Source organism: Triticum aestivum, chromosome 6A (genome assembly GCF_018294505.1).
Source record: "Triticum aestivum cultivar Chinese Spring chromosome 6A, IWGSC CS RefSeq v2.1, whole genome shotgun sequence".
Lineage (NCBI taxonomy): Eukaryota > Viridiplantae > Streptophyta > Magnoliopsida > Poales > Poaceae > Triticum > Triticum aestivum.
The window spans coordinates 15,845,102-15,869,929 of record NC_057809.1 but is presented as its reverse complement, the minus strand read 5'-3'; the positions used below and the strand labels follow the sequence as shown (position 1 = coordinate 15,869,929).

General features: G+C 44.6%; 4 protein-coding genes across 11 annotated transcripts; 1 reads left to right on the top strand and 3 right to left on the bottom strand.

The window, feature by feature from the left end:
* Positions 1 to 62: 62 nt before the first annotated feature.
* LOC123129309 (LRR receptor-like serine/threonine-protein kinase GSO1) lies at positions 63 to 4,378 on the bottom strand. The gene is made up of 3 exons (XM_044549526.1): positions 3,479 to 4,378; positions 1,648 to 3,262; positions 63 to 391 (listed from the first exon to the last, which is right to left on the bottom strand). Exons 1-3 carry the CDS (start codon positions 4,376 to 4,378, stop codon positions 63 to 65), a joined length of 2,844 nt encoding a protein of 947 aa, XP_044405461.1.
* Positions 4,379 to 5,802: 1,424 nt separating this feature from the next.
* LOC123130011 (uncharacterized) lies at positions 5,803 to 6,874 on the bottom strand. Its single transcript, XM_044549967.1, has 2 exons — positions 6,308 to 6,874; positions 5,803 to 6,204 (listed from the first exon to the last, which is right to left on the bottom strand). The coding sequence occupies exons 1-2, from the start codon at positions 6,801 to 6,803 to the stop codon at positions 6,020 to 6,022; spliced, it is 681 nt and encodes a 226-aa protein (XP_044405902.1). The 5' UTR covers positions 6,804 to 6,874; the 3' UTR covers positions 5,803 to 6,019.
* Positions 6,875 to 14,842: 7,968 nt separating this feature from the next.
* On the top strand, positions 14,843 to 19,076 carry LOC123130010 (ruBisCO large subunit-binding protein subunit beta, chloroplastic-like). The gene is made up of 15 exons (XM_044549966.1): positions 14,843 to 14,979; positions 15,071 to 15,291; positions 15,405 to 15,530; positions 15,622 to 15,759; positions 15,858 to 15,953; positions 16,283 to 16,525; positions 16,627 to 16,861; positions 16,939 to 17,108; positions 17,252 to 17,329; positions 17,462 to 17,533; positions 17,702 to 17,806; positions 17,925 to 18,017; positions 18,094 to 18,186; positions 18,546 to 18,669; positions 18,760 to 19,076. The coding sequence occupies exons 2-15, from the start codon at positions 15,082 to 15,084 to the stop codon at positions 18,771 to 18,773; spliced, it is 1,797 nt and encodes a 598-aa protein (XP_044405901.1). The 5' UTR covers positions 14,843 to 14,979; positions 15,071 to 15,081; the 3' UTR covers positions 18,774 to 19,076.
* A 1,629-nt stretch (positions 19,077 to 20,705) lies between these two features.
* On the bottom strand, positions 20,706 to 23,797 carry LOC123130008 (uncharacterized). Of its 8 annotated transcripts, none has more exons than XM_044549961.1 (9): positions 23,413 to 23,643; positions 23,110 to 23,221; positions 22,861 to 22,993; positions 22,509 to 22,576; positions 21,892 to 21,964; positions 21,647 to 21,753; positions 21,461 to 21,568; positions 21,116 to 21,215; positions 20,706 to 21,003 (listed from the first exon to the last, which is right to left on the bottom strand). In XM_044549961.1, the coding sequence occupies exons 3-9, from the start codon at positions 22,972 to 22,974 to the stop codon at positions 20,827 to 20,829; spliced, it is 747 nt and encodes a 248-aa protein (XP_044405896.1). In that variant the 5' UTR covers positions 22,975 to 22,993; positions 23,110 to 23,221; positions 23,413 to 23,643; the 3' UTR covers positions 20,706 to 20,826. The 8 variants fall into 8 exon arrangements, with proteins under 8 accessions (XP_044405896.1, XP_044405898.1, XP_044405892.1 ...); XM_044549963.1 differs by having other exon boundaries at positions 21,461 to 21,565; XM_044549957.1 differs by lacking the exon at positions 23,110 to 23,221 and having other exon boundaries at positions 22,509 to 22,563; positions 22,861 to 22,965; positions 23,413 to 23,797.
* Between the last annotated feature and the right edge of the window lie 1,031 nt (positions 23,798 to 24,828).

Sequence of the window (24,828 nt, the reverse complement as noted above, 5' to 3'; positions counted from 1 at the left end):
TCATGGAGTTCAAGTTGGCAAAGCCTATAGGAATGGAGCCAGACAAGCTATTATTTGCCATGTCAAGCAATTGAAGTTGCAATAGCTGTGATAACTCCGGTGAAATTGTTTGATTTGAGCCTAAGAATTCTCAGCAATGGGAAGTGACTCCCGATCCATATAGGGATAGAACCATAGAACATGTTGTTCCCCATGTCCAAGGTGGACAACGAATTGCAGCCCTCTAGGACCGGTGGGAAGCCACTGACGAAGCCATTTCCGGCGAGGTAAAGCGAACTAAGAGGGCAGTTTTGATTTGCCACAACTGCAGGGATTTTACCTGAGAAGGAGTTGTTCGACAGATCCATGAACTGCAGGTCCTGCAGGTTCCACCAGCAGTCTGGGAGCTTCCCTATTGAGCATCATCTTGTGGTCCTATCTTTTTGTATGAAAAATTAAATAAAATCAATCATGGACGTACTTGTTGGTTAGGAGATGATCTGAATTCACATAAGAGGACACACGGTGCTGACTTTCTTGATTTTTTCCTCATGCAGGAGTACGTCGCTTGGATGTTTTAAATCACCATCGTCCTCGCTTCCTCGTCCACCATTGAAGCACGCCTACTTGTCCATGCAGTCCTATGAGCGACGACTGAGGCAGGCCGCCGGCACCCCACTGCTTAGTTCCGCTTCTGGCATGGGTGTTGGTAGAGCCAGGAGTGTCCGGGAGAGTAGAGGATCTCCGGCCATGCAGACGAAGACAAGAGGAATCACAAGGAAGTTACCAAGATGCATGCATGACGGCGGCAGCGACCGAGGCGTGAGAGATTGCATATCTACAGGGACGTGGAGCTTTAATTGATTGTTGGATCGTAAGATATTGCATATGTATGGTTTTGTCTAGATCGTGTATACTCCCTCCTTCCATCTATATAGCGCCTAATGCGTTTTTCAAGACCGCTTTTGACTATTGGCAAGCTTAATAGTACATGACATGCATAATGTGAAAATTATATCATTGAAATCTCCTTTCACATACGAATATTACGGTATGCTTTGTGTAAGTTGCATGTCATATATTATTGTTCAAATATTTGGTCAAAGTTAGCCTCGAAAAATGCATTAGGCCCTATATAGATGGAAGGAGGGAGTAGGTTTTTTTTAGGTTAAGGGGCCATCTTGGTTTACGAAAATCTGACGGTTATAGCTCGTTGATTGGAAAAAGGACCACCTAATTAATGGTTAGATGTTTCTAATTATTATGGATTTTTTTAGTATATTCTCTTTTTCTAGTGAGTTTGTCAAATACTTTTTATATGTAATAGAATAGATATCCGGATCCTTTTCGCAAAAACAAGAGTGTCTTGTGTAAATTGTGTGAAAAGCGTCGCACCCTCTTGAAGTGTGCACGTGTTATATATATAGATGGGGCTTATCCCATGGATATGCATACATGAGATTGTTACATCTACGTGAGGATCACATAATGGAAAGCAGAATACACAAAGTAAACGATATATAAACTGAACGAAATCCCCTCTGCCTCCCAACCTTCTTGATGTCTTCCTGGGATCCCTATGGATACGCACGTTAACACTTTTTACACACGTCGGTGTAACAAAGTTAAAAAAACATAACTAATATGACACATTCTTTGTAAAATTACATTGCATGCCATCAACAAACAAGAGAAAACCACATCTCCAGGTCTTGATTGTAAAGAGCACCCCAAACCACAACCAGAAACCAAACACAATCCCAGCAATCACAAAGTAGTACATCCAATGGTCCACTTCTTCATCATTTCTTTCATCCGGTGCAAGCGAAGTATTTGCACACGGAATTTCTAGAGGAAATCCACAGAGCCCTGAATTGTTGGAGTAAATCGATGGGTCGGTCAAGGTCTGCATCTGACTCCCAACAGGTATCTTGCCTGACAAAAGATTGTTCGAGATATTGAATGTGCTAAGCGCCGTTAAGCTTGAGATGCTCAGAGGAATGTTTCCTGTAAGTTCATTAGATGACACATCGAGGCACTCGAGAAAAATCAAACTACCAATGTCTTCTGGAATGTTGCATGATAGATGGTTTCTTGATAGGTTCAGAAACCGGAGGCCCTTAAGTTTGGTTAGCTCCTTAGGGATGCACTGGGATAAGAAATTGCGCGACAAATCTATACCAGTTAGTAAACGGAGGTTTCTTTGGAAAGTTAGCTCTTGCCCCTTCCAGTTTATGTTGATCCTATCCTGGTATTTCGTTCCGTCGAGCCGTCTCGGAGTCGACGTATTTTCTGGATCCCTCATCGAGGTCAAGTTTCCGAAGGCTACCGGAATTGCTCCAGTAAAGCTATTGTTTGCCATGTCGAGCAACTGGAGTTGTGGAAGCCGTGATAGCTCCAAAGGAATTTCTCCGGTGAAGTTATTTGATCGGAGGCTAAGGATTTGCAATGATGGAACTTGAATCACAATCCATGGAGGGAGAGCACCAAAGAACCTATTGCTCCCGATGTCTAGGGTGACTAGCAACTTGCAACCCCATAGGACCTGTGGGAAGACACCGCTGAAGCCATTTTTGGCAAGATACAGTGACTTGAGAGAGCAGTTGTGGCTTGATTTACCCGCATGGATTTCACCTAAGAAGGAGTTGCTGGACAGGTCCATGAACTCTAGAGCATTCCACCAGCAGTCCGGGAGCTTCCCAGTGAGCATGTTTTTGGATAGGTCCATGAACCGCAGAACTTGGAAGTTGCACCAGCAGGCTGGGAGATCGCCCATGAGCTGGTTACTTGATAGATCGAGTACCCTGACGGAGAGGAGCCCGCAGAGCTGTGACGGAATGGTGCCGACAAGGTTGTTATTGTAGAGTCGGAGGCCGGTGAGGCTATTGATGTCACCGAGCTGTGGCGGGATAGTGCTGTTTAAACTATTGCTACTGAGGTCGAGGATTGCTAATGAGTTGCAACCCTCTAGGTGTGGGAAGGTTCCACCAAAGGCATTTTTGGCAAGATTTAGGAAAGTGAGAGAACAATTGTGGCCTGCCATAATAGCTGGGATTTCACCTGAGAAGGAATTGTTGGACAGGTTCATGTACTCCAGAGCTTGCAAATTCCACCAGCAGTCCGAGAGCTTCCCAATGAGCAAGTTTTCGGACAGGTTCATGAACCATAGAGCATGAAGGCCGCACCAACATCCTGGGAGGCCCCCAGTGAGCCGGTTGTTTGACAGGTTGATGTACCGCAGAACCTGGAGCATGCACCAGAAGTCTGGGAGGTTCCCTGTGAGCTGGTTTTTTGACAGGTTGATGTACCGCAGAGCCTGGAGCATGCACCAGCAGTCTGGGAGGTTTCCAGTGAGCCGGTTTTTTGACAGGTTGATGTACCGCAGAGCTTGGAGCTTGCACCGGCAGCCTGGGAGGTTCCCAGTGAGCCGGTTTTTTGACAGGTTGATGTACTGCAGAGCCTGGGGCTTGCACCAGCAGTCCGGGAGGTTCCCGGTGACACGGTTGTTTGACAGGTCGATGTGCTGCAGAGCCTTGAGATTGCACCAGCAGTCCGGGAGGTTCCCGGCGAGCCGGTTGTTTGACAGGTCGATGTGCTGCAGAGCCTTGAGATTGCACCAGCAGTCCGGGAGGTTCCCGGCGAGCCGGTTGTTTGACAGGTCGATGTGCTGCAGAGCCTTGAGATTGCACCAGCAGTCCGGGAGGTTCCCGGCGAGACGGTTGTTTGACAGGTCGATGTGCTGCAGAGCCTTGAGATTGCACCAGCAGTCCGGGAGGTTCCCGGCGAGACGGTTGTTTGACAGGTCGATGTGCTGCAGAGCCTTGAGATTGCACCAGCAGTCCGAGAGGTTCCCGGTGAGCCGGTTGTTTGACAGGTCGAGTACGCTGACAAGAAGGAGCGTGCAGAGGTGGTGCGGGATGTCGCCGACGAGTCTGTTGTTGCGGAGGCTAAGAGACTGGAGGCCGGGCATGTCACCGAGCTGCGCTGGAATGGAGCTGTTGAAACAGTTGCTGCTGAGATTGAGTGATACGAGGGAGCGCAGCAGCGAGATGCTGGACGGAATGGCCCCGCGGAGGTTGTTCCCCCAGAGGTTCAGAACGGCGAGCGCCGGGAACGCCGTGGTGTCGAGCGTATCGAGTCCGCCCGAGAGATCGACTCCCTCGAGCCTTAGCTCGAAGACGCGTCCAATGGCGTCGCAGGACACGCCGACCCAGTTACAGACCGGCACGTCCCTGGTCCAGTTGGAGAGCGCGGCTGCCTCAACGAGGCTGGCCTTCCATGCCAAAAGGGCATCGCCCTCCGATGGCAACACGGCAGCCGTCGTCGCCGGGATGGCTGCTACCAGCAGGAAGAGCGCGGCGGTGCCGGCGAGCTGAGCGTTGGCGCCTCGTCTCCTCATGTCCCGGACGTACCAGGAGTGAGAATTTTTTGTGTTGTTGCTGGGATGAGAAGGGTTGAGTAGGAGAAGTTTCTAGTCGGCACGGCAGAAGAGAGCGCACGTATATACAGAGAGATGGACCGGCCGGCCGGCGCCAAAAATCATAAGCAAGTTGTTAAAATTTACACCAGTGTGTACTTGCCCTCGTCACCTGTATGCCTACGACAGGCAGCGCGACAGGGCGACGAATGGCGCATTATCAGACTTATTATTCAATGCAAAAAAAAAATATCAAACATCACCGATCAAGGACGACAAAGTCAGAAGATCCCCGGACGCCCGCCTGCCCTCCATACCCAAGATACCGGGCTCCCAGTCCTGTCACATGCATGGGCATTCGAGAAGCCTAGGCTGAGTACATTTGTGCTGATTTTTTAAACACAATAGCTACATGTCAATCGCCTGATTTTTTGAATTTGGGGCCAGTTGATTTTTGGTTGAACGGAGAAACTGCCAGAGGGGAGGAAGAACCTCGCTGGACAGGCTACCCCATGATCTATCTTAGGGTGGGGGTGGGGGAGGCAGCACGGCGGTTGTCGGGGGTGGCAGCAAGGGGATGGTGAATGTTTGCCGGCGAAAAAACCGGCGATGCCCGGGCCTAGGGGGATGGCCGGGGCGGCGGCGGCACGGCAGTGGGAGGAGGTTCCAGGGAGGGCGGGGCAGCGAGCCTACACGGTAGCGCCGCCGGTGGTTCGTAGGGCGGTTGGAAGAAGATGATCGGGAGGTTGAAGACGACTTTGCAGCCGTTAGATCAGAGATCGAGATGGAGAACAGTCGAGTGACCCAAATTGGGAATTCAACCGACTGGCACCCAGCCAGTCCCTTTTTTAAACCATTTACTGCATAAAAATACTTACGGGTGTAATTAAAAGGAAGTTTGTTGTTACTTCATTTCTACAAGCATCAAAGCAATCCCAGAGCAGCTTCATCCATATATAGTCCGCGAATTACACCCTCTCCCAAACCTCTTTTGGATGATCTCCCTATTACGGGGGCCTCAAAATTTGGATTGATAGTTCAACTTAAAAATAAAACTCTTGTTCCTGCGACGCACCCTGCGTGCGTCACGGGAACCCTAGAACCGCCACCGGCTAAGGGTTCCTCACCTCCCTCCTTTCACCGCCGTCGGGGGGGTGAGGGGGATGTCCACCGGGCGAAGCCCGTGCAGTGCTGGCAATGGCGGGACCTCCTCCCCCTCGCACACGGGTCTCAGGTGGCGCAGGGCTTCCCTGCAGGGTGCGAGCGTCCCTTGTGGCTGCGCGGGCTGCAACAACGGCGCCGGCGTGGTGCCTGACTAGTTATTCAGCGACACATACCTTATACACAGATCGGACATTCAGCAACACATACTTTATACATGCGCGCATGATTTATACCCAGTTTAGTTAGAGCTGATGGATTACTTGTTCTAGAGTAGTCTTATAGACTAATCAATGTCCATATGTAGCAATCATGTAGGGCGCCATCATATAGTCCCTCTACTTATACGGTTGTGCTATAAATGTCGCGAGTTTTATTTGAATGCATGCATGTGTGCATAGACGTCGTCGCGTACACCGATAACTCTTTGCTAGCTCGAAGCGGATACAACTAGAACTAGAACTAGTAGCCGGTTACGGGCACGGCGTCTTTTGCTTCGCCTTCGGCACCGGCTTTCGGTGGCGGTGGCACGGGCTTCGGAGGTGTGGGCGGTGGTGGCGTCGGCTTCGGACCCGGGTTTGGCCCGGGGTAGGGCTGGTTGTGGAAGCATTTGTTCCCGCATGCTTTGTAGCAATCCCCTCGTTTACCTATAAAATCAAAGGCAGCCGTGTTGGTTATATACTACGTATACATATACTATAAGAGTAGGATGCATGTTTCTTGTTTGCAGGGTGGTATATATATACGTACATGGTGGCAGGGTGAGGCAGGTCTCGGAGATGCACATCTTGTAGCACACCGGCGGCAGGTCCTTGTAGCAATCGACGATGCACTTCTTCTTGCACTCGAAGTATTTCTCGTAGTAACCCTCGCCGTCACTTTTGTTGCCACCTTTGTAATCGTCATAGCCGTCAGCAATGGGGGCGCCTGAACCATCGGTTTTGTGGATGGCAGCTAGAGTGCCGACGGTGGAGTGTACAACAACTGCAGTACCGTCAGTAGAGTTGACAGGGACGGAGGCGGCCGCTGCACCATTGTCGACGGCTGGGTGGGCGGCTGGCTGAGAACGGTTGACATCGGGGGCGGGGGTGACACCGTGGCCGTCGTCGCACGTGTGCATGCAGGAGGAGTAGCACGGCCAGCACTGGGCTTCCGTTGCGACCTGCGCGGGTTGGGGGTCCGCCGCCCCTGCCGGGGCGAAGAGCGTCGTCACGGCCAGGAGGACGGCGATCTTGACCGCCGCCATGGAGACTATGCTGCTACCCTGGTGAGGTGTGTGGGGGACAGGGGATGGAGATGGATGGGGTGTGGCTGGCTTTACAGGAGGTGGTATATATATATGGTTGTTCGCGGGATGGGACCTGAACGTGCATGCAGCACGCGTCCGGCTGCGGCAGCTATACGTGCCGGATCCGGCTTGCCTCCCATCTCTGCTCTCATTCGTGCTCTCACTTCATCATACGGTTGTTCTTTTTCTTTTTTTCTTTTTAATCTAATCTTCTCCCTTCTGATTTTAAGGGGGTGGGGCCGGGGCTTATTTTGTTCCAATCAAACCAAGCCACATAGACGGAAGTACGGATGGGCATACGACGGGGGAGCAGACAAGTCTCATACGTGCCTCTCCAACTCCATGCTTAATTTGCGCGTGGCCGTTTCACATGCGCCGTGCATGAATGCATTTGGGTACCTCCGTGCCTAATTTGCTCGCGCCAGCTTCGCATGCGTCGCGCATGAATGCATCTGGCTATTTAAGTGGCCGTAGCAAAGCTAGGCAATGTTATTTCCACCAGCTTTCCTTGTAGTAACAAGACTTGTATTATGCTCGTCTTTTTTTTTTGAGAGAGAGAGAGGAACTATGCTCGTCTTCTAAAAAGAAAGTGCATCCCATTGTACATATCTCCTTTTCTCTCCCTGTAGAAAGAAATTCTCTCATTGTCTCTTTTTGTTCCCTAGTCAAAGCTTGACCTTTCTTTAAGTCAAATCTTAATCTTGACGCGAAAAGCAGTTCGACTAGCAGAAATTAATCATTTTATTTAGAAAATGTTAATAATAGAAGGTATCGTTCTCCAAGATTTACAAGCATATAGTATGTGTACATGTTTTTAGTCTTCATTCTTTCTTAGGTGAAAAACAAGTATAATACATGTGTACCATGCACACTATCTGAGGGCAACTCCAATGAAGAGACCCATTTCGTCCAGATGTGTCATTTAGATCCACATGGGCAAAGACCCATTTCGTTCAGATGTGTCGTTTAGATCCACATGGGCAAAGACCCATTTTGTCCAGATATGTAGTTTAGATCCACGTGGGCAAAAGACACTGCCCAACGCGGCGATTCATTTCGCAAATATGTATGTATGTTGTATGCGGGGACACAAATCTGCCCTAAATTTGGGCCGGTCCACATGGACAGTTGACGCACGTGCCTTTCGTCCACCCCGGCCCCACGCGCCAGTGGCCCAACTACCACCGAGCCATTCCTTTTTAAATGCAAGCATGAGGGGGTAACCCTATCCGTGCGCGCCCATTCTTCTCCCTCCATCTCCCCCCCCCCCCCCCCCCTCCCTCCCCTTCCAAGCCGACAACCAACACTAGGAAAGCCGGGAAGCATGGCCACGAGGAGGCCGGCTCTTCCTTGAAGCAGCCCCGCCGGGAACGCGTTTACATGCCCGCCGACCAGTACACGCGGTACTAGGATCATGACATCCCCCTGCCATTGACCGACGTCCACCTGTCGAACGATTGGCATCTGAACCCGGAAGGGTCACAGTCCCAACATTCTGGCCTCCAAACGCGCACCGAAGGCGGAGATCCGCTGTTGTCGAGCTCAGCTCCCCGACGACCTATACCATGAACCGTTGTTTGCCCAGGACAGCCCATGTTGGGACACCTGGTTGTACGACAAGCACGACCAGTGATACTAGTCACGCTTCACCACCCGTGTGTGTGCTCTAGCACACGAGCCTCCACGAAGGCTCGTGGTGAAGGCGGAGAAGGAGGAAGAGGAGGAGGAGGCAGGTTGGGCGAGGCACCTAGCAAGCTAGGCTATTTCCAAGACACAATGTTCGGAGTTTTCTAAAACTTGACAGTTTACCTACTTGCATGGGTGCATCGATGCATCTCCCTTCATCAAACTAGATGGGGGTGAGAAGCGATGCTCATTCCGGAACACACTAGTTCATGTTTATGTTCAAAGTTGAGTAGGCACCGAACTATTTCACCTGCATGTTTCAGAGGTCTCCAACTGCAGGGAGAGATTCAAAGAGATAGATGGGCTGAGTGTTGGGAAACGTTGCATGGAAAACAAAAAAATATTCTACGCACATGCAAGATCTATCCATGGAGATGCATAGCTACAAGAGGGGGAGAGCATCTTCATACCCTTGAAGATCGCTAAGCGAAAGCGTTTATCAACGCGGTTGATGTCATACACCTTCACGGTCCGCCCCGGTCAAGTATCGAACGTACGACACCTCCGCGTTCGGCACACGTTCAGCTCGATGACGTCCTTGCCTTCTCGATCCAACAAGAGAAGCGAAGTAGTAGATGAGTTCTGGCAGCACGACGGCTTGGTGACGGTGGAGGTGAAGATCAATCTCTGCAGGGCTTCGCCAAGCACAACGAAAACTATGACGGAGGATAAAGTAAAGGAGACAGGGTTGCCGGCACACGGGTTGGTGAATCTTGATGTGTTCCGGGTGCTAGTCATGCCCCTCTATTTATATGTTGAGACCTGAGGTTGAAACTTGGAGAAAGAGCCTCCTCAAAGTCGATTTTGCCCGCAATGAAGAGTCCTTCTTGGACTTCCAGGACCAAACGCCACAGTCCTTGGCGTCTGGGCCAGACGCCATGGGCCTCGGTGTCTGGCCACGCCATGATCTCCGGCGTTTGGACCCTGACCTCTGCAAAACATCCTTTTGCACCGACCTAAAGCCCCATGGGCCTTACCCTTGGCCTAACCATATCATCCTATATATCAATATTTACCTCTGTACCATTCCGGAGCTCCTCATCATGTCCGTGATCTCATCTGGGACTCCAAACAACATTCAGTCACCAACATACATAACTCATATAAATACTATATCGTCAACGAACATTAAGCGTGCGAACCCTACGGGTGTGAGAATGATGTAGACATGACCGAGACGCTTCTCCGGTCAATAATCAATAGCGGGATCTGAATGCCCATATTGGTTCCTACATATTCCATGAAAATCTTTATCGGTCGAACCTTTATGACAACATACGTAGTTCCCTTTGTCCGTTGGTATGTTACTTGCATGAGATTCGGTCGTCGATATCTCCATACCTAGTTCAATCTCGTTACCGGCAAGTCTCTTTACTCGTTCCGTAATACATCATATCGTAACTAACTCCTTAGTCATTTTGCTTGCAAGCTTATTATGATGTGTATTACCGAGAGGGCCCAGAGATACCTCTCCGATACTCGGAGTGACAAATCCCAATCTCGATCCATGCCAACTCAACAGACACCTTCGGAGATACCTGTAGAGCATCTTTATAATCACCCAGTTACGTTGTGATGTTTGATAGCACACAAGGCATTCCTCCGGTATCCGGAACTTGCATGATCTCATGGTTGAAGGAACATGTATTTGACATTAAGAAAGCTGTATCAATAAACTGAACGATCATATGCTAAGCTAACGGGTGGGTCTTGTTCATCACATCATTCTCCTAATGATGTGATCCCGTTATCAAATGACAACTCATGTCTATAGTTAGGAAACCTTAACCATCTTTTGATCAACGAGCTAGTCTAGTAGAGGCTCTCTAGGGATACGGTATTTGTTTATATATCCACACATGTATTTAAGTTCCCAATCAATATAATTTATCATGAATAATAAATCTTTATCATTAATAGGGAAATATAATAATAACAACTTTATTATTGTCTCTAAGGCATATTTCCATCACATAGTACAATGCAAGGCCAAACCCAATATCGGAATCATTCCATCCCCTAGAAAATTCATTCCATGTGCGGTCTTGCCGTCTCATAGGGTTGCAGAGCAGAAGGATTTGCGAGCTACAGCGCAGTATAAATCAATCGCTAGTTTAGTGTTAATTTTCCGGCCAGCAGAGACCTAAGGCTAGTCATAGTGGGAGTAACTTAGCTAGTAACATAGCGCACTTCAAGAAATTGTTGCTTATGTGGTAAATAATTAATGTGTCAAATATAGACAAATCTATATGTAGCGCGTACCCACCACTTTGCTAGTATTGTCAGCGGGCCGGCCCACCTAACCATTTTAGCAATTCATTTTTCTGAGAAGCTCGTCCTGTTTTGGGGAAGCTTCCAAAAACATCTAGGACCGTTTAAGGGATGGTTTTCTCTAGTTTTTATAGGATGGGTTTTGTTCTTTTTTGTGTGTTCCTTTTTTCTTGTTTTACTTTCTTTCATTCCTGAAGGTTTTTCATCAAATTAGCTAACTTTTTTCAGATTCGTGAAGATTTTTCAAATTCGCAAACATTTTTTAAATCGGCAACTTTTTCCAAATTTGTGAACAATTTTCAAATTGATGATTTTTTTTCAATTTCATGAAAAAAATCAAATTCACGCACTTTTTCGAATTTATGAACTTTTCAAATTCACAAACTTTGCAAATTTGCAAACATTATCAAAATGCATGAAGTTGTTTCAAATTCATAGAATTTTTTAAATTCATGACCTTTTGAATATTCGTGAACCTTTTTCAAATTTGTAACTTTTAAAAGATTCATGAACTTCTTTTAGATCCGTGAAGTTTTTTCACATATACGAACTTTTTCAGGTACACATTTTAAAAATGGACTTTTTTTAAAATATGAACATTTTCTAATTTAAACCGGCAACAGGTTGTTATAGTGAATAACAGAGTAGAAGAAGAGGAAATCCAGAAATGAAAACAAGGGATTGACAGAAAAAATAGGCGAGCGAGCGCTGGGCCGTGAGGGGACTTGCAAATTGTTTGGGAAATGAGGCCCACAAGAAAGTGCAGTTTGAACGCCCCAAAGTACATGTTCCGGGATAGGGCAATTCGAACCCGCATCTTAGCTGCACCCACCAATGAATAGTAAATTTAAAATAATAATAAATAATTCTTATTTTAAAAATTTATTTCTGTTTTGAACTTATCTGTTCATCGGGTGCAACTGAGCCTGGGCAGATGTGAATTTCTGCGCAATGCTACACCTACGAAAAACATGCTACGGGATTTACATAAAGGCTTAATTGGAAGGTTTTGGTTGGATAAAATCAAGGAAAAGGGGCCCACCCCGTTGAATTCAGGGGAGCGGTGGAGAGATTAACGTGGAAGGTTACATAAGGGCCCGTAGGAACTTTCGTAAAGTTTAGCATTTTCGGTCTTCTCTTGGGAGTTGGGACTTGGGAGTACGTACGTAAGTATTAGAGCAAGTACAATAAGATGATGTAGGCAGTTAGAGAGCAAGCATCAGCTCATCAAATCTTCTGCTTCGGGTACAACTGAAGCTGTTTGTTTTCAAGTAATGTACGCAAGCAAGTTTTCCTCCGCAAGAGACAGGGTGCCGGGTGAGCTGGCAAAGAAAGTCAGCAGTTAATCAAAAATTTAGGTCAAATTAGCATTTCATTGGAGTATGCTTGATATAAAAATAATTTACATGGAAAACCCTTCTATTCAAACTTTAAAATATATTTTATATTATTAAAATAGTTTAAAATATATAAATAAAAAATGTGTACGAATTATTGTGTTATCCGCATTAGACAAAATGAAGTAAAAATAATTTGAAACTTTAGTACTCCCTCCATTTTTATATACTAGGCCGCTGTCAAAATAACAATTTGCAGATATACAAGACCACTATATTAATGGTGTTTGCCTCGTAGTACTAACAAAATAGGACATTAACTATCCCTTGCATGAATGCCGGAGTGGGAGCATTGGCTCGATGTGCATGAAAGAGAAGAGTACACATTAATTTACACAGCAAAGGAGTGAAGCTGGCTTGCAACATTGACTTAGAAGACATTAACTTTTACCTTGGTACCTGTAATATGAGTTTGTGGCCTTGTATACAAAAATGAAGGGAGTACGTAAGTATAAATACTAAGAAAAAGGACGGATTCATTTGCAGCAATAGATGTCTTTCACATACAACTAAGAAAAAGTAATTTCCTTTTTGACTGGCAGTTCCCAAAAATATATACTTCAATGTAAAAAAGCCTTGTGGTTAGTTTTTTATTTTATTTTATTTTAATTCTAGTTGCACCTATTAGAGAAACTAGAAGAAATATGGAAATGTTCAAACGGAAGATTAAACCCAGTTGCTAAATGAATCCCAATTTGTTGAACATTATTTATGAGACCCTGTTCTACTACTAGGTTCACAGTATAGGAAAAAAATGGAGGAACTGAAAAAAGAAAGGTAGCAATGGGATAGGAGTACATGTATGAAACAGACGATTGAAAAAAAAAAGGAACTCTGGAAAATTAGGGCGCTTAATTTGCAGGAAAAGAGATACCACAAGAATGGTAAAGATGTCCATTATCAGCTCAAAACTCCGTTTTTGCTGCAATTATTTGCTTGACTCGAGTGCACAAGAATTCCAAAAATGACGACTGGGTGGATTTTCTTTCATTAATTCCTGTACTTCTCCACTGGAGATAAGACAGAAGGGGAAAAAATAACATCTAGTTTTCAGTCTATCTATTCTCGTGAATCAAAGGGGTGAATACTAGTGTTGCAGGAAAAATTCATACTCCAAATCAATGAAGATCACATGTGATCCGTCCGTACCAGTTCATCAGTGATTCCTTCCTCCCAAATCTGCCCAATACCTGCACACATATATGGACCGACAAAGCTATGGTCTAGCTAGAAAGATAGGTCACTGTTCTGTTATGTGCTTTTGGGAGTAGTAGCTTTGCTCGTTCCGGCAGGAAAGCATCCAATGCCCGGCATTCTATGTTCTATATCTATCTATGTGCACCTTTGGGTTCAAAGAGAAGAAAGCTATGGTTGATAAGACAAAAGAAAAGACTGTCTTAATAAGGAAAAAAAGCTACGTACACACATGTACATATATGGACCGCGAGCAAGCTAGATAGATCACAGTTCTGTTCTGTGCGGTGGGTCATACAAATATTTCCTCAGCAAACAAACCGAGCTGCATCTTCTGGTCCTCTTAGAAATACGAAATGATCTCCACGTGCACAAGTATCTCTCACGCATACTCATCGATTGCAATCCATGCATGCATCCAGTGCAGTATCCTCCTCTTGATGAAATATATGAGAAGGCAGTTCAGAATGGGGATGCCAGTCTGATGTGTCTCCTTGATTTCGCCAAACCAACCTAAATCCTTTGATGTGTAGACGCTTGCCGTATTTGCAGCAGGGGCCACAATTTTGTCGGCATGGTGAACAGACACTGCCTCGACAGAAAGAACTTGCCACAAGTAACTTTGTCCATCTAGCAAGCAAAGGGAGAGGAAGCGAGTTCTAGCAAAGAAAAAGCAAGGAGAGAGGGAGAGAGATAGAGAGTTCTATTTTCTTCCAGTACAACGTGGATAGACTAGGGGTGGACACAAAGTTCTCAGCTCGTGAGCTTAATGAGTGCTCAATAGCCAATAGCTAGCTTCTAAATGAATTAAGCAAATCATTGGTTTTAGCTCGCTAAGCTTAACGAGTTTTCAAAGCAACACACCACATATTCTTATCTTAAGTTACACCATCTAATCAACCCAACCCAGCCCATAGGAGTTCAATGTATGGTTTGTTCCAAAATCTAACAATTAATTTTGTGGCCAAATTGTTGAAAAATTTGGATTCCTGCTAGATATTTGCGGTTGTGCCGTTAAGTGTTAACTAGCGCTCACGGGTGCTCACCAACTTAACAAGCTTCAGGCGACTGTGAGCAAGGTTTTCACTTGTTAAGCTTACCAAACATAGAGAGCACGAGCTTAATGTGCTGAGTAGGAGGGATTTTGCTTGTTGAGAAGGTAGTCTTATGTTGATCATCCCTGTCATCTAGTGTAGAGCTGAAAATAAAAAAACATGTTTTACATTAGTATATGACTAAGAGATGACATCTAGGATAAGGAACGGAAAATTTGTTTTAAGAGATCATCTCTTAGTTCCCTCGTTCCCTCCCTCCATCCATCCATCCATCCTATACGTGGCATCATCACTAAAACGAAAGAAGACCAATATATCATCCCATTGTATGTGCACTCCTAATGAAGACTCCACATGCTCCAGAGGGCCCAGCGGCATTCAGCCTTTACCTATTTCTCTCTCAATCTTTGCCTCCTTTGCTCCGTTGCCTATTTAAGAGAGGAGAAGGATGATGAGTTAAACCACAAACCAAAGAAACCTCCACTAAACCCACAAGGAAGGTGGAGCACAAGACGAGATTGGAGTAACCAGGTATAGATCAATCCGACCACTCCCTCGTTCCCTCTCCCTGCTATTGTGATGTTCACCATTCTGACATAAATTTTTTAAACTATTATGACAGTGATAGAGATTATGGCTTCACCATTTTGTGGCATCTCCACATGCGGACTCAATGCCGCCGCTCCTACCGGATTCTCCTCCAAGAGGACGCTTTCCCTGGTTTCGCCCACATTTGTTTCACTTGCCCAGGAAATCAGGCCTAGGAGAAGGTGCAATTTCAGAGTAAATGCCGCAAAGGAACTGTATTTCAACAAGGATGGGTTGGCTATGAGGAAGCTGCAGGTGAGTTGTACAATCTAATCACCCTCGGTTAAATAATAATACTATATATCGTCTATGTCGTTCTGTCTTTTTGGTTTTAGATGCAAATTTCTGATTGCATATTTCCTTATCAGAATGGAGTGAATAAGCTGGCAAACCTGGTTGGAGTTACTCTTGGTCCAAAAGGACGGAATGTTGTCCTTGAGAATAAGTACGGGCCACCTAGAATTGTTAATGATGGTGTTACGGTAGCGAAAGAGGTACGTGTCATTACGGTTTACTCATACCATGCAATCCTAATATAAGTTGAATCCGTGCTATGAACTTTTGTCGTTGTTGGCTATCGACCAGGTTGAGCTCGAAGACCCTGTAGAAAATATTGGAGCTAAATTGGTTAGGCAAGCTGCTGCTAAGACAAATGACTTGGCTGGTGATGGCACAACCACATCGGTCATCCTTGCTCAAGGGATGATCACCGAGGGTGTTAAGGTACACCAATACAAACGTCTTGTGTCTTGTCTTTTATAGCATAATTATTTTATATATTCGATTCGGTAAATAATGTTAGATTTGCTTACTTTCTCCAGATTGTAGGTGCTGGTGCTAATCCAGTACAGATTGCCCGTGGTATCGAGAAAACAGCCAAAGCACTAGTCTATGAGCTCCAGAAGATGTCCAAGGAGGTTTAGATTTGCTAATCTATTGTTCAGTTCCAGAAATACATTCATTCTGAATTCTATATCACATTTCCTCTATCAATCTATGATAAATACTCGGCCGATCTTGTAATGCAACAAGAAAATGCATCGGATTATAGTAACTTCTGCTCCCTATGCTAATTATTAACGGAGCAGATGACTCACCCCTAGGCCCTAACTACCATTCATGAGTATTAACCCATTGTTATCATTTTCAGGAGCCCTAATCCTCATTTGAATCTCATATATTAATTTTCAACGGGAGTACCCTCTATTTGAAATTCAAATTTGCCAATTTGCATTAAATACTGCAGGTTAAAGATAGCGAACTTGTCGATGTTGCTGCTGTAAGTGCTGGAAATGATTATGCAATTGGCAACATGATAGCTGACGCTGTGAGCAAGGTTGGGCGACATGGGGTAGTCACGCTCGAAGAAGGAAAGAGTTCTGAAAACAGCCTCTATGTGGTCGAAGGGATGCGATTCGACCGCGGCTATATTTCTCCCTACTTTGTGACCGACGGTGAAAGAATGACAGTGGAGTATAACAATTGCAAGGTCTGTCACACATTGTCTTGGCAGTTCGTCTACTTATTTCAGTTAGCACAATCTCCATGAGTTATGTAATCTTAAGCTGATATATTTATAATATTGCTCAGCTCCTTCTTGTGGACAAGAAAATTAACAGCGCCAAAGATCTTATCACTATTCTAGAGGACGCTATTACGAGTGGATATCCAGTTTTAATAATTGCAGAGGACATTGAGCAGGAAGCCCTTGCAGCCCTCGTGCTCAACAGGCTTAGAGGCTCACTACAGATTGCTGCTATAAGAGCCCCTGGTTTCGGGGAGCGCAGGAGTCAATACCTCGATGACATCGCCACTCTGACAGGAGGTGGGTTTGATGTTTGGTGTGATACGATGCATCCCGTTGTGATATTTGTTCAGTTATAACAGTCAATCTTCATGTAGGCACTGTCATCAGAGACGAATTTGGAGTACCCCTGCATAAAGCAGACAAAACTGTCCTAGGAACTGCTGCCAAGGTTGTAATTACTAAAGATTCAACAACAATAATTGGAGATGGTACTACACAAGAGGAAGTAATCAAAAGGGTGACACAAATCAAGAACCAGATTGAGGTCAGTATATTGTGAACTTATTGAATGCTCCATATTTCCAGCATATATAGTTCAATTAGCTTGTCCCGCGCAAGTGTGTGTCTCACTTAAGTGTGGATGAAAATACCCTGACTAAAATTTCGTTCCGAAACTTTTTTTTTCAGGCTACTGAACATGAATATGAAAAAGAAAAGCTAAAAGAGAGGATAGCCAAATTATATGGTGGTGTTGCTATCATTCAGGTACAGCCGATGTTCATGCTGAGATATCTATTGATATACTAGGCAACAATTCCAGAAATACACCCAGTAGTGCACTTTTTAGGTTGCATTAGAAGAAATAATAGCTATGACATAATACATCTTGGTTTGTAGGTAGGAGCACAGACTGAAACCGAGCTAAAGGAAAAGAAACTGAGGGTCGAAGATGCGCTGAATGCAACAAAGGTAATGTTTTCTCCTGGTTAAATTCCAATTGGTTTTTAGGATTTGTGTACCTTTGATATCATTCAGAGGGCCTTCTAGTGCATTCTAGAATTGTGTTGATTTTAGTTTTACAACAAAACCTATATGTACTCATTTCTTTGTTAATTGACTACCTTTCTTTGTGGGCAGGCGGCTGTTGAGGAAGGTATTGTCGTTGGTGGTGGTTGTACCCTCATAAGACTTGCATCAAAAGTTGATGCTATTAAACAAACCCTTGAGAATGATGAACAGAAGGTATGAAAAAGTTAATGGGATCCTCTTTCGCCAGGTTTCAGTAACAGAATTCTGTATTTAGTTCAAGGCGTTGTTTTCTTCCCTCGCACTGAACTAATCACCTCTTCGTATTTTCAAGGTTGGAGCTGAAATTGTGAGGAAGTCCTTAAGTTATCCACTTAAACTGATTGCAAAAAATGCTGGCATTAATGGCAGCGTAGTTATTGAGAAGGTTTGGAACTCAAATTTGTTTTCAAATATGAATTTGATATTCAAAAACTTGAGCATAACCAATTTGGAGCATTCAGGTCCTTGCCATTGACAACTCCAGCTATGGTTACAATGCCGCTACAGGAAAGTACGAGGATTTGATGGCTGCTGGTATTATTGATCCAACCAAGGTATGTGCTTGCAGAAGCAATGTTCTCTTTGACCACGTCATATAACCGATGCTCTCATATGAGGATGCTATGGTACACTTTTTTCAAGATAATGTACCTGAAAAATCCTAGAGTCCATTATGTTTTGTCGGGAAATGGCGATTGGGTGTTTATCCTAACTGACATATAATTGCATTTGTAACTATGCTGAAACAATAAGCATGGAACCCATAAACTTTGAAGGGGTGACCAGTTTGATGAGACCTTTCTAAGGGGGATTCTATGTACCTCCTTATTTGCATCCAACTATTTTCTTTATCCTCCTTTCTGTGCATAAGCATCAAGCTCAAACAAAAATTAACTGGATTTTGCATAAACAGGTGGTGAGGTGTTGCTTGGAGCATGCTGCATCGGTGGCGAAAACTTTCATCACCTCTGACGCTGTTGTCGTCGACATAAGGGCGCCTAAGTGTGCACCTGTTGTGAACCCGATGTGCGGTTCAGGTATACAGAGACAATCTGCTCATCATCGTCTGCTATTTCTTACTCAGGAATCAATATGGTCTTTCTAACTTGTTTTAATTTTTTGTACAGGTTATGGATTCTAATTTAGGACAAGTGCTATGCATTCCTGTGCCTCGGCAGCATGCTATATCAGAGGCAGAACTACTGTGTTATGTTTTGAGAAATAAATTTATTACTTGTTATGGCGAGTCAAAGCCGCAATCAATAGTTTATTTTATAGTCCTAAAAGTGAATGATGAGAGTTGCATGGAATATTGTAGCTACATAATATTCACAGTTGTTCCTTCCGAGCATTTGTTCCTTAACTGAGCGTAGGCTTGTGGTAATGATGATGTTCCATGTATGGATTAATTCGATACACTCTTCGCATGAAAGGTTTCGCAATACTCGCAGTTGTTCGTTTGTGCATTTGTTCCTTAACTGAGCGTAAGCTTGTGGTAATGATGATGTTTCATATCTGGATTCGGTAGACTCTTTGCATGGAAGGTTTCGCGCCACAGTGGTGCGACTTGATTGCTAGGTTCCTCATAAGCGGTAACATGGCGAATTGGTGATTAAAGTCAATGATGATATTGGCCGTTGCTTTCAGACTAGGAAGGGTCTGAGGCAGTGCGATCCAATGTCTCCCATCATTTTCAACCTTGTCGCTAACATGTTAGCTATCCTCATTGCACACAGGCTAATAGAGATGGGCAACTTAGTAGACTTACGCATCTCCTAGATGGTGGTATAACCATTCTTCAGTGTGTCGATGACACTTTTCTATTCATGGAACCCGACATGAAGAAAGCAGCGAATGTGAAACTCGTTTTATGCATTTTGAGCAACCTTTTGGTCTAAAAAAATATTTTTTTCATAAAAGTGAGATATTTTGCTTCGGTCAGGCTAAGGAGGTTGAGGACAAATATAAGGAGTTATCTGGGTGCAAGTCATGATTTTTCCCATTCCGTTACCTTGGTACCCCTGTTAATTTCTGGAAATTCTCGAATAAGAAGTGAAAAAAGGATAGAAGACATCAAAGCAGTGCTCACCAGCCTACCAATGTTTTGTCCTTTGAAATACCTAATGGGGTGAACAGATTCGACTATTACAGATTTCGTTTTCTCTGGCTACGTGATGAACATAAGAAGAAATATCGATTAACCAAGTGAGGCATTATTTGCAGACCAAAGACCATGGTGATCTCGAGTGGATCTGGAATCCAAAATAAATGTTTGTCAACAAATGGTTGTTCAACCTTATAAATGAAAATGTAGTCTGGCAGGAGTTGCTCAACAAATATCTGCATTCACAAAGTGTCTCAAGTGACAATAAAACCGACAAATTCACCATTCTCGAAGGGTCTATTAAAAGTCAAGGAACTTTCGCAAAAAAAAAAAAAAGTCAAGGAAGACTTTTTCTTAGTAAGGGCTCATACTTAGTTGCTGATGGACGAGCACTAGGTTAGCCAACAGTGCCCTTCTCTGTATAACATTGTGCAATGGAAACATGATACTTCTCATCAGACTCTTATCAGGTGATAAGGGAACTGATTGGTTACACATGGTCCAGTCGCTTGTTGATGTTAGTTTGTTTCAGGAGACGGATGCTTTCCAGCGGCAACTTCATACTTCCGGAATGTTTTTGTTGAAGTCCATGTATGCGGACATGGTAAATGACAATCATGTTTTCCATAGAAAATTCATTTCGAAGTTGAAAGTCCCGCTAAGGGTTAAGATATTCTTTTGGGCCTGTGTAGAGGAGTGGTCTTAACTAAGGATAATTTAGTGACACGTAATGGGAATGGTAGCACAAAATATTGTAAAAAAAGTTAATATGACATCTGATTTATGGCCAAAGAGCAAAAATGAAAACAAGGACGAAGAATGTTTTCAATACTCTTGACTAATATATCAATGCAGAATAAGTCTAAGTCTATTCTCAAGCCACAATATTCAGAGCTCTCTGAAACTTGACAGTTACCTGGGTGCACAGAGTGCCGATGCATCTTTCTTCAGCGAACTGCACAATGACGATGAGAAGCAATGCTCATTTCGGAAAACTGGTTCGTGTTTATGTTCAGAAGGATCATTTAGAAGATTGTACAATCTTAACGGCTACTGATGACACCGTTTTCAGTGGTCGCAGCGAACGACATCAGGTGACCCGTATGAGCATAACCACCATGACAAACATGCAGGTCATCAGAAAAATGAGCAACCACTGGAAGCAGGTTGTCTTGGAGGCCAGCGAGTAGACCTCAGAGGCTCGCGCCGTTGCGCTGCCGGTGCTCGCCAAGCTATGCTCCATGGCTCTCTCAGTGGAATCAAGGATCTGCATCAGTAGTACCCAGCAAGTGAGCTTTCTCAGTAAACATCCACAAAAAGGGAGCTGAGGGAACTTCATCAACAGAAGAAACAACTCACAAGGCAACAGAAAAACCTACCTTCTCTGTATCTTGTACGGATTGGTTCACTACAAGGCTACTTTTCTTCAGCTCACGTGCTAAGTCAACCATTTCGTCTATCAGACTGTCTTGCAGGTCCCTGTGCAGTTAGAAATCCAACACAGTAAGAGGATATCCACCAAGTATAAATGCTTAGGTCTTAAAACATCACAAGAACATGTAATGATCGAACATAGCATTGATTATACCTACACTTTTCATGACAGCAAGGTGAGTCAATGAACAAATCAGTAAACTGGTTACTCATGCAGATAAAAGATGATGAGGGCACTAAGCCAGATTCTCGGGTCCACAAGAAACTTTGCCAAAAAAGGGGGTGCATACCTATGCTTCTCAATGTTAGCCTGAGCTTCTGCATCCAATTTAATAGGCCCTCCAGTCTCTCTTTCTTTTCTATCATGACTGCTTGTACCAGCTTCCACCTGAGCCCTACTTATTTGCATCCATTAGTTCATTAGCTGTAACTGTAAGAAAAAGAAACAAATAAAAAAGGGGCAAGATTTTACTTACGTTGATCTCCTTCGCAATCCTGCTGACAAGGATATTGGACTCTCAGCCTTTTCTCTTTCACAAGAGCTTTCTTCTTTGATCTCATCAACTGGATTTTCATTTTCTTTCTGCATCCAAAAGATAGTAATGGAGGTGTATCTAGAAGCTAGACTGTATGAGTAATGCTGGCATGTACTGATCTGAGAAACCAGTTTAAACAGAGAGTGGGGACAGCATAAATATGAATCAAAGTGATAAAAAAATACCACTGAAGCAGCCAGTGTGGCAGCTAGTGCTTCAATCTTTTCTGAATACTCACTGAGCTTAGTTTTTGAAACCCTGAATCAAGAAAATACTCATGAATAAACATGGTCTCGTCATGGGGAAATATACATAAACAGCAAAAGCTAACTTTGCTATCCTCCGGAGATTAATATGACCAGACATTCTCATCATCAAAATGCAGAGCACTGAATGGAAGGTCATAAAGACATACTCTGAACCTCGTATAAGGTTTCTCTTGTCAAGTAAGAAATGTATCCTTACATATACGCTATCCAGATTTTTATGAATAGTTTGCTAATAAATCCAAAAGAAAAGGAGTGTCCATATTGACATGCCTTCATTGAGTGTGTGTGGGGGGAAGAGAGGCATGGATCAAAAGGGCACGTCAGCCAGTGTAAGCTCAGGAAAACTTCAAATATGCAAGGGGAAAACTATACTGGTATTGAAATTAAGGAGTTCCTATCATTTATAAAATTGTGGGTCCTCAACAAATGTTAGCTGGAACACAGATTGCAGGCTGTATCACAGTCAACATATTAATATTCCCAAAAGGCATACAAAACTATGTCCTCTGAGAACACAGAAACCCATAGAGTACCTTGATACTCCTTCAGTTGTAATTTCTGCTCCAAGCTGTTCCAATAGCTCCCTGGCTGTGGATACGTACTGCAATTAGAGGCTTTCAGTGCCAGCACATGCCGGACCAAGTGATAAAGATTAAAGAGAGAATATTCACCAGCGATCGTCCGTTAAAACTGAACAAAAACATAACGAAGCAAAGCAAATTCCATCACTGAATTTTCCTTACATTCATTCTAACAACAGCAAAAGGATTCACAGGTATTCTGTATCTTACTTCTCCAGCTAAGTTACAGAACATAGCGTGCTCAAACGTTGAACAGAAACGGAGCATGGCGCAAATCTAAAAAGGTTAGAGGAGCTACACTTACATGGGCAAGCTTGGCCTGATTCTGCTGCCGAGGAGCCTCCTGAAGCAGCCTTCTGAGGTTCACTTCCACCTTGCTGAACACCATGATCAGGACCACCAATACCTGCTGAATCATTTAAATGGGGCTCACCATACTACACCAAATGCAGAGGGGCCAAAACAGATTTCAGATTTAAGCAAATCTATTCTGGCTTCTAATAGTAATATCAAACAATCAGAGAAGTGCTACAGAATAGTCAGACACTCATACCAGCAATGGTGAGAGACTACATACAAGATTGTGGGGAAATTGAGTTCATTCACTATTAAGGATCTTTCGAAGAGGATATGAGCATACAAGGTGTGATCAATGGTCAGGTCAACTGTAGGAAGCAAGAAAAGAAAAGGTTAAACTACTAGTAGAACATTTGTATGAAACTTGATGCAAAGTTCTTCGGATACACATCCGCAACAAATTCACAATATCTTGCACATCTGAATCCAACCACTGATTTAACCAATAAATCTGATGAATATAGCAAGCTAGTTCAGTCAGTAAATCACCGAGCCTGACCTCTCACTGTAAAATGGAATCGGCGCCGCGGGTGGGATCTGTCGTATTCGGCGGCTCGGAGACGAGAAGATGCCCGCCAAAGCACCACCACGAGACTGCACCGAATCGGACGCGCCCGTGCTCCCCCTGCTCTCGTCCCGTCAGATTGAATTGGTGGCGGAAGGAGGAGCGGTTGGGGAACGATGCGGGTGGGGAGTGCGAGGCGGATGAGGCCAGATCCACGGCGGAGAGGCGCCGGCCAGCTAGCCCGGCGGACGCAGGCTCTACAGGGGGCAGGCCGGCACGGCGGCGCACCACCGACGAGCCTCGGCGGTGAAGAGTTTCTTTGGGAGATTGGATCATTTGCCATACTTTATTTAGGGAGCTGATGATTTGCCCTGCTTTAGTTAGAGTTAGATCATTTGCCCCATTTTTCTTCAATCTTTTGATCATTTGCCCCAGTTTCTGTTTTAATGAATTCTTAATTAGTTTAAGTCAGAAAATGGATGTGGAATGGCCTTTATGCCCCTAGGACAGTAGTCACCTTGGTCACCGGAATCGTCGTTCAGGCCATCACTGATCTGCCTCTTGCTCCAGCTCGAGATTACGCTGCGCCCGTCTCCACCTCCAGCTCCAGCTCGAGGTCAGCACCGCCGCTGCTCCCGTACACTCCAGCAGCAACTCTGTTGGAATTAACCACGCGTCCATGTTCGGCTTGGACGTGAAGCTAGCTGCTACGTACATCCTTTGTATCCCCTTGTAACCAAATATGGAGTATCAGATCAGACAAATAAGATAACTGGATCGGTGTTCTGTGTTTTCGCGTGAGTGTTCTGTCCGTTACTCCGCCGGCGGGTCGCATACGTACGTGAGCTACGTGAGTAGCCTCCAAGAAAATCCATCCACCTGCCTAGCTGCTTCAAAGCCAGCTTCTACATGACTTGCCCTGCCTATCAAATGCACCGGTTGAGTCAGCTTTGCATGTAGTGTTTGCCCTTTGTGGCTTTGCCGGAGAGTACACGGCGAGTCGCCGTGTCGGGAACAGCGCCCCTGGTTGCAGCTTGCACCCCGGCCCCCTCCTCTGCTTCCAGCGTACGAGGAGAAGAGAAAACATGACGAACAGTGGTCATAGTTCGACCAGGTAGAGGGGCATAAAGGTCATTCCGCATCAATTTTCTGAATTAAACAAATCAAGAATTCATTAAAACAGAAATTAGGGCAAATGATCACAAGATTAAAGAAAAATGGGGCAAATGATCTAACTCTAATTAAAGCAGGCAAATCATCAACTCCCAAAATAAAGTGTGGCAAATGATCCAATCTCCCGAGTTTCTTTTACTCCTAGGTTGTTTTCTTTTTCCAATAAAAAACTCTTATTATTTTCCGTATAGATAATTCATCAGAGGTAAAGTTGTTCTGTAACTCAATTTAGTCCCT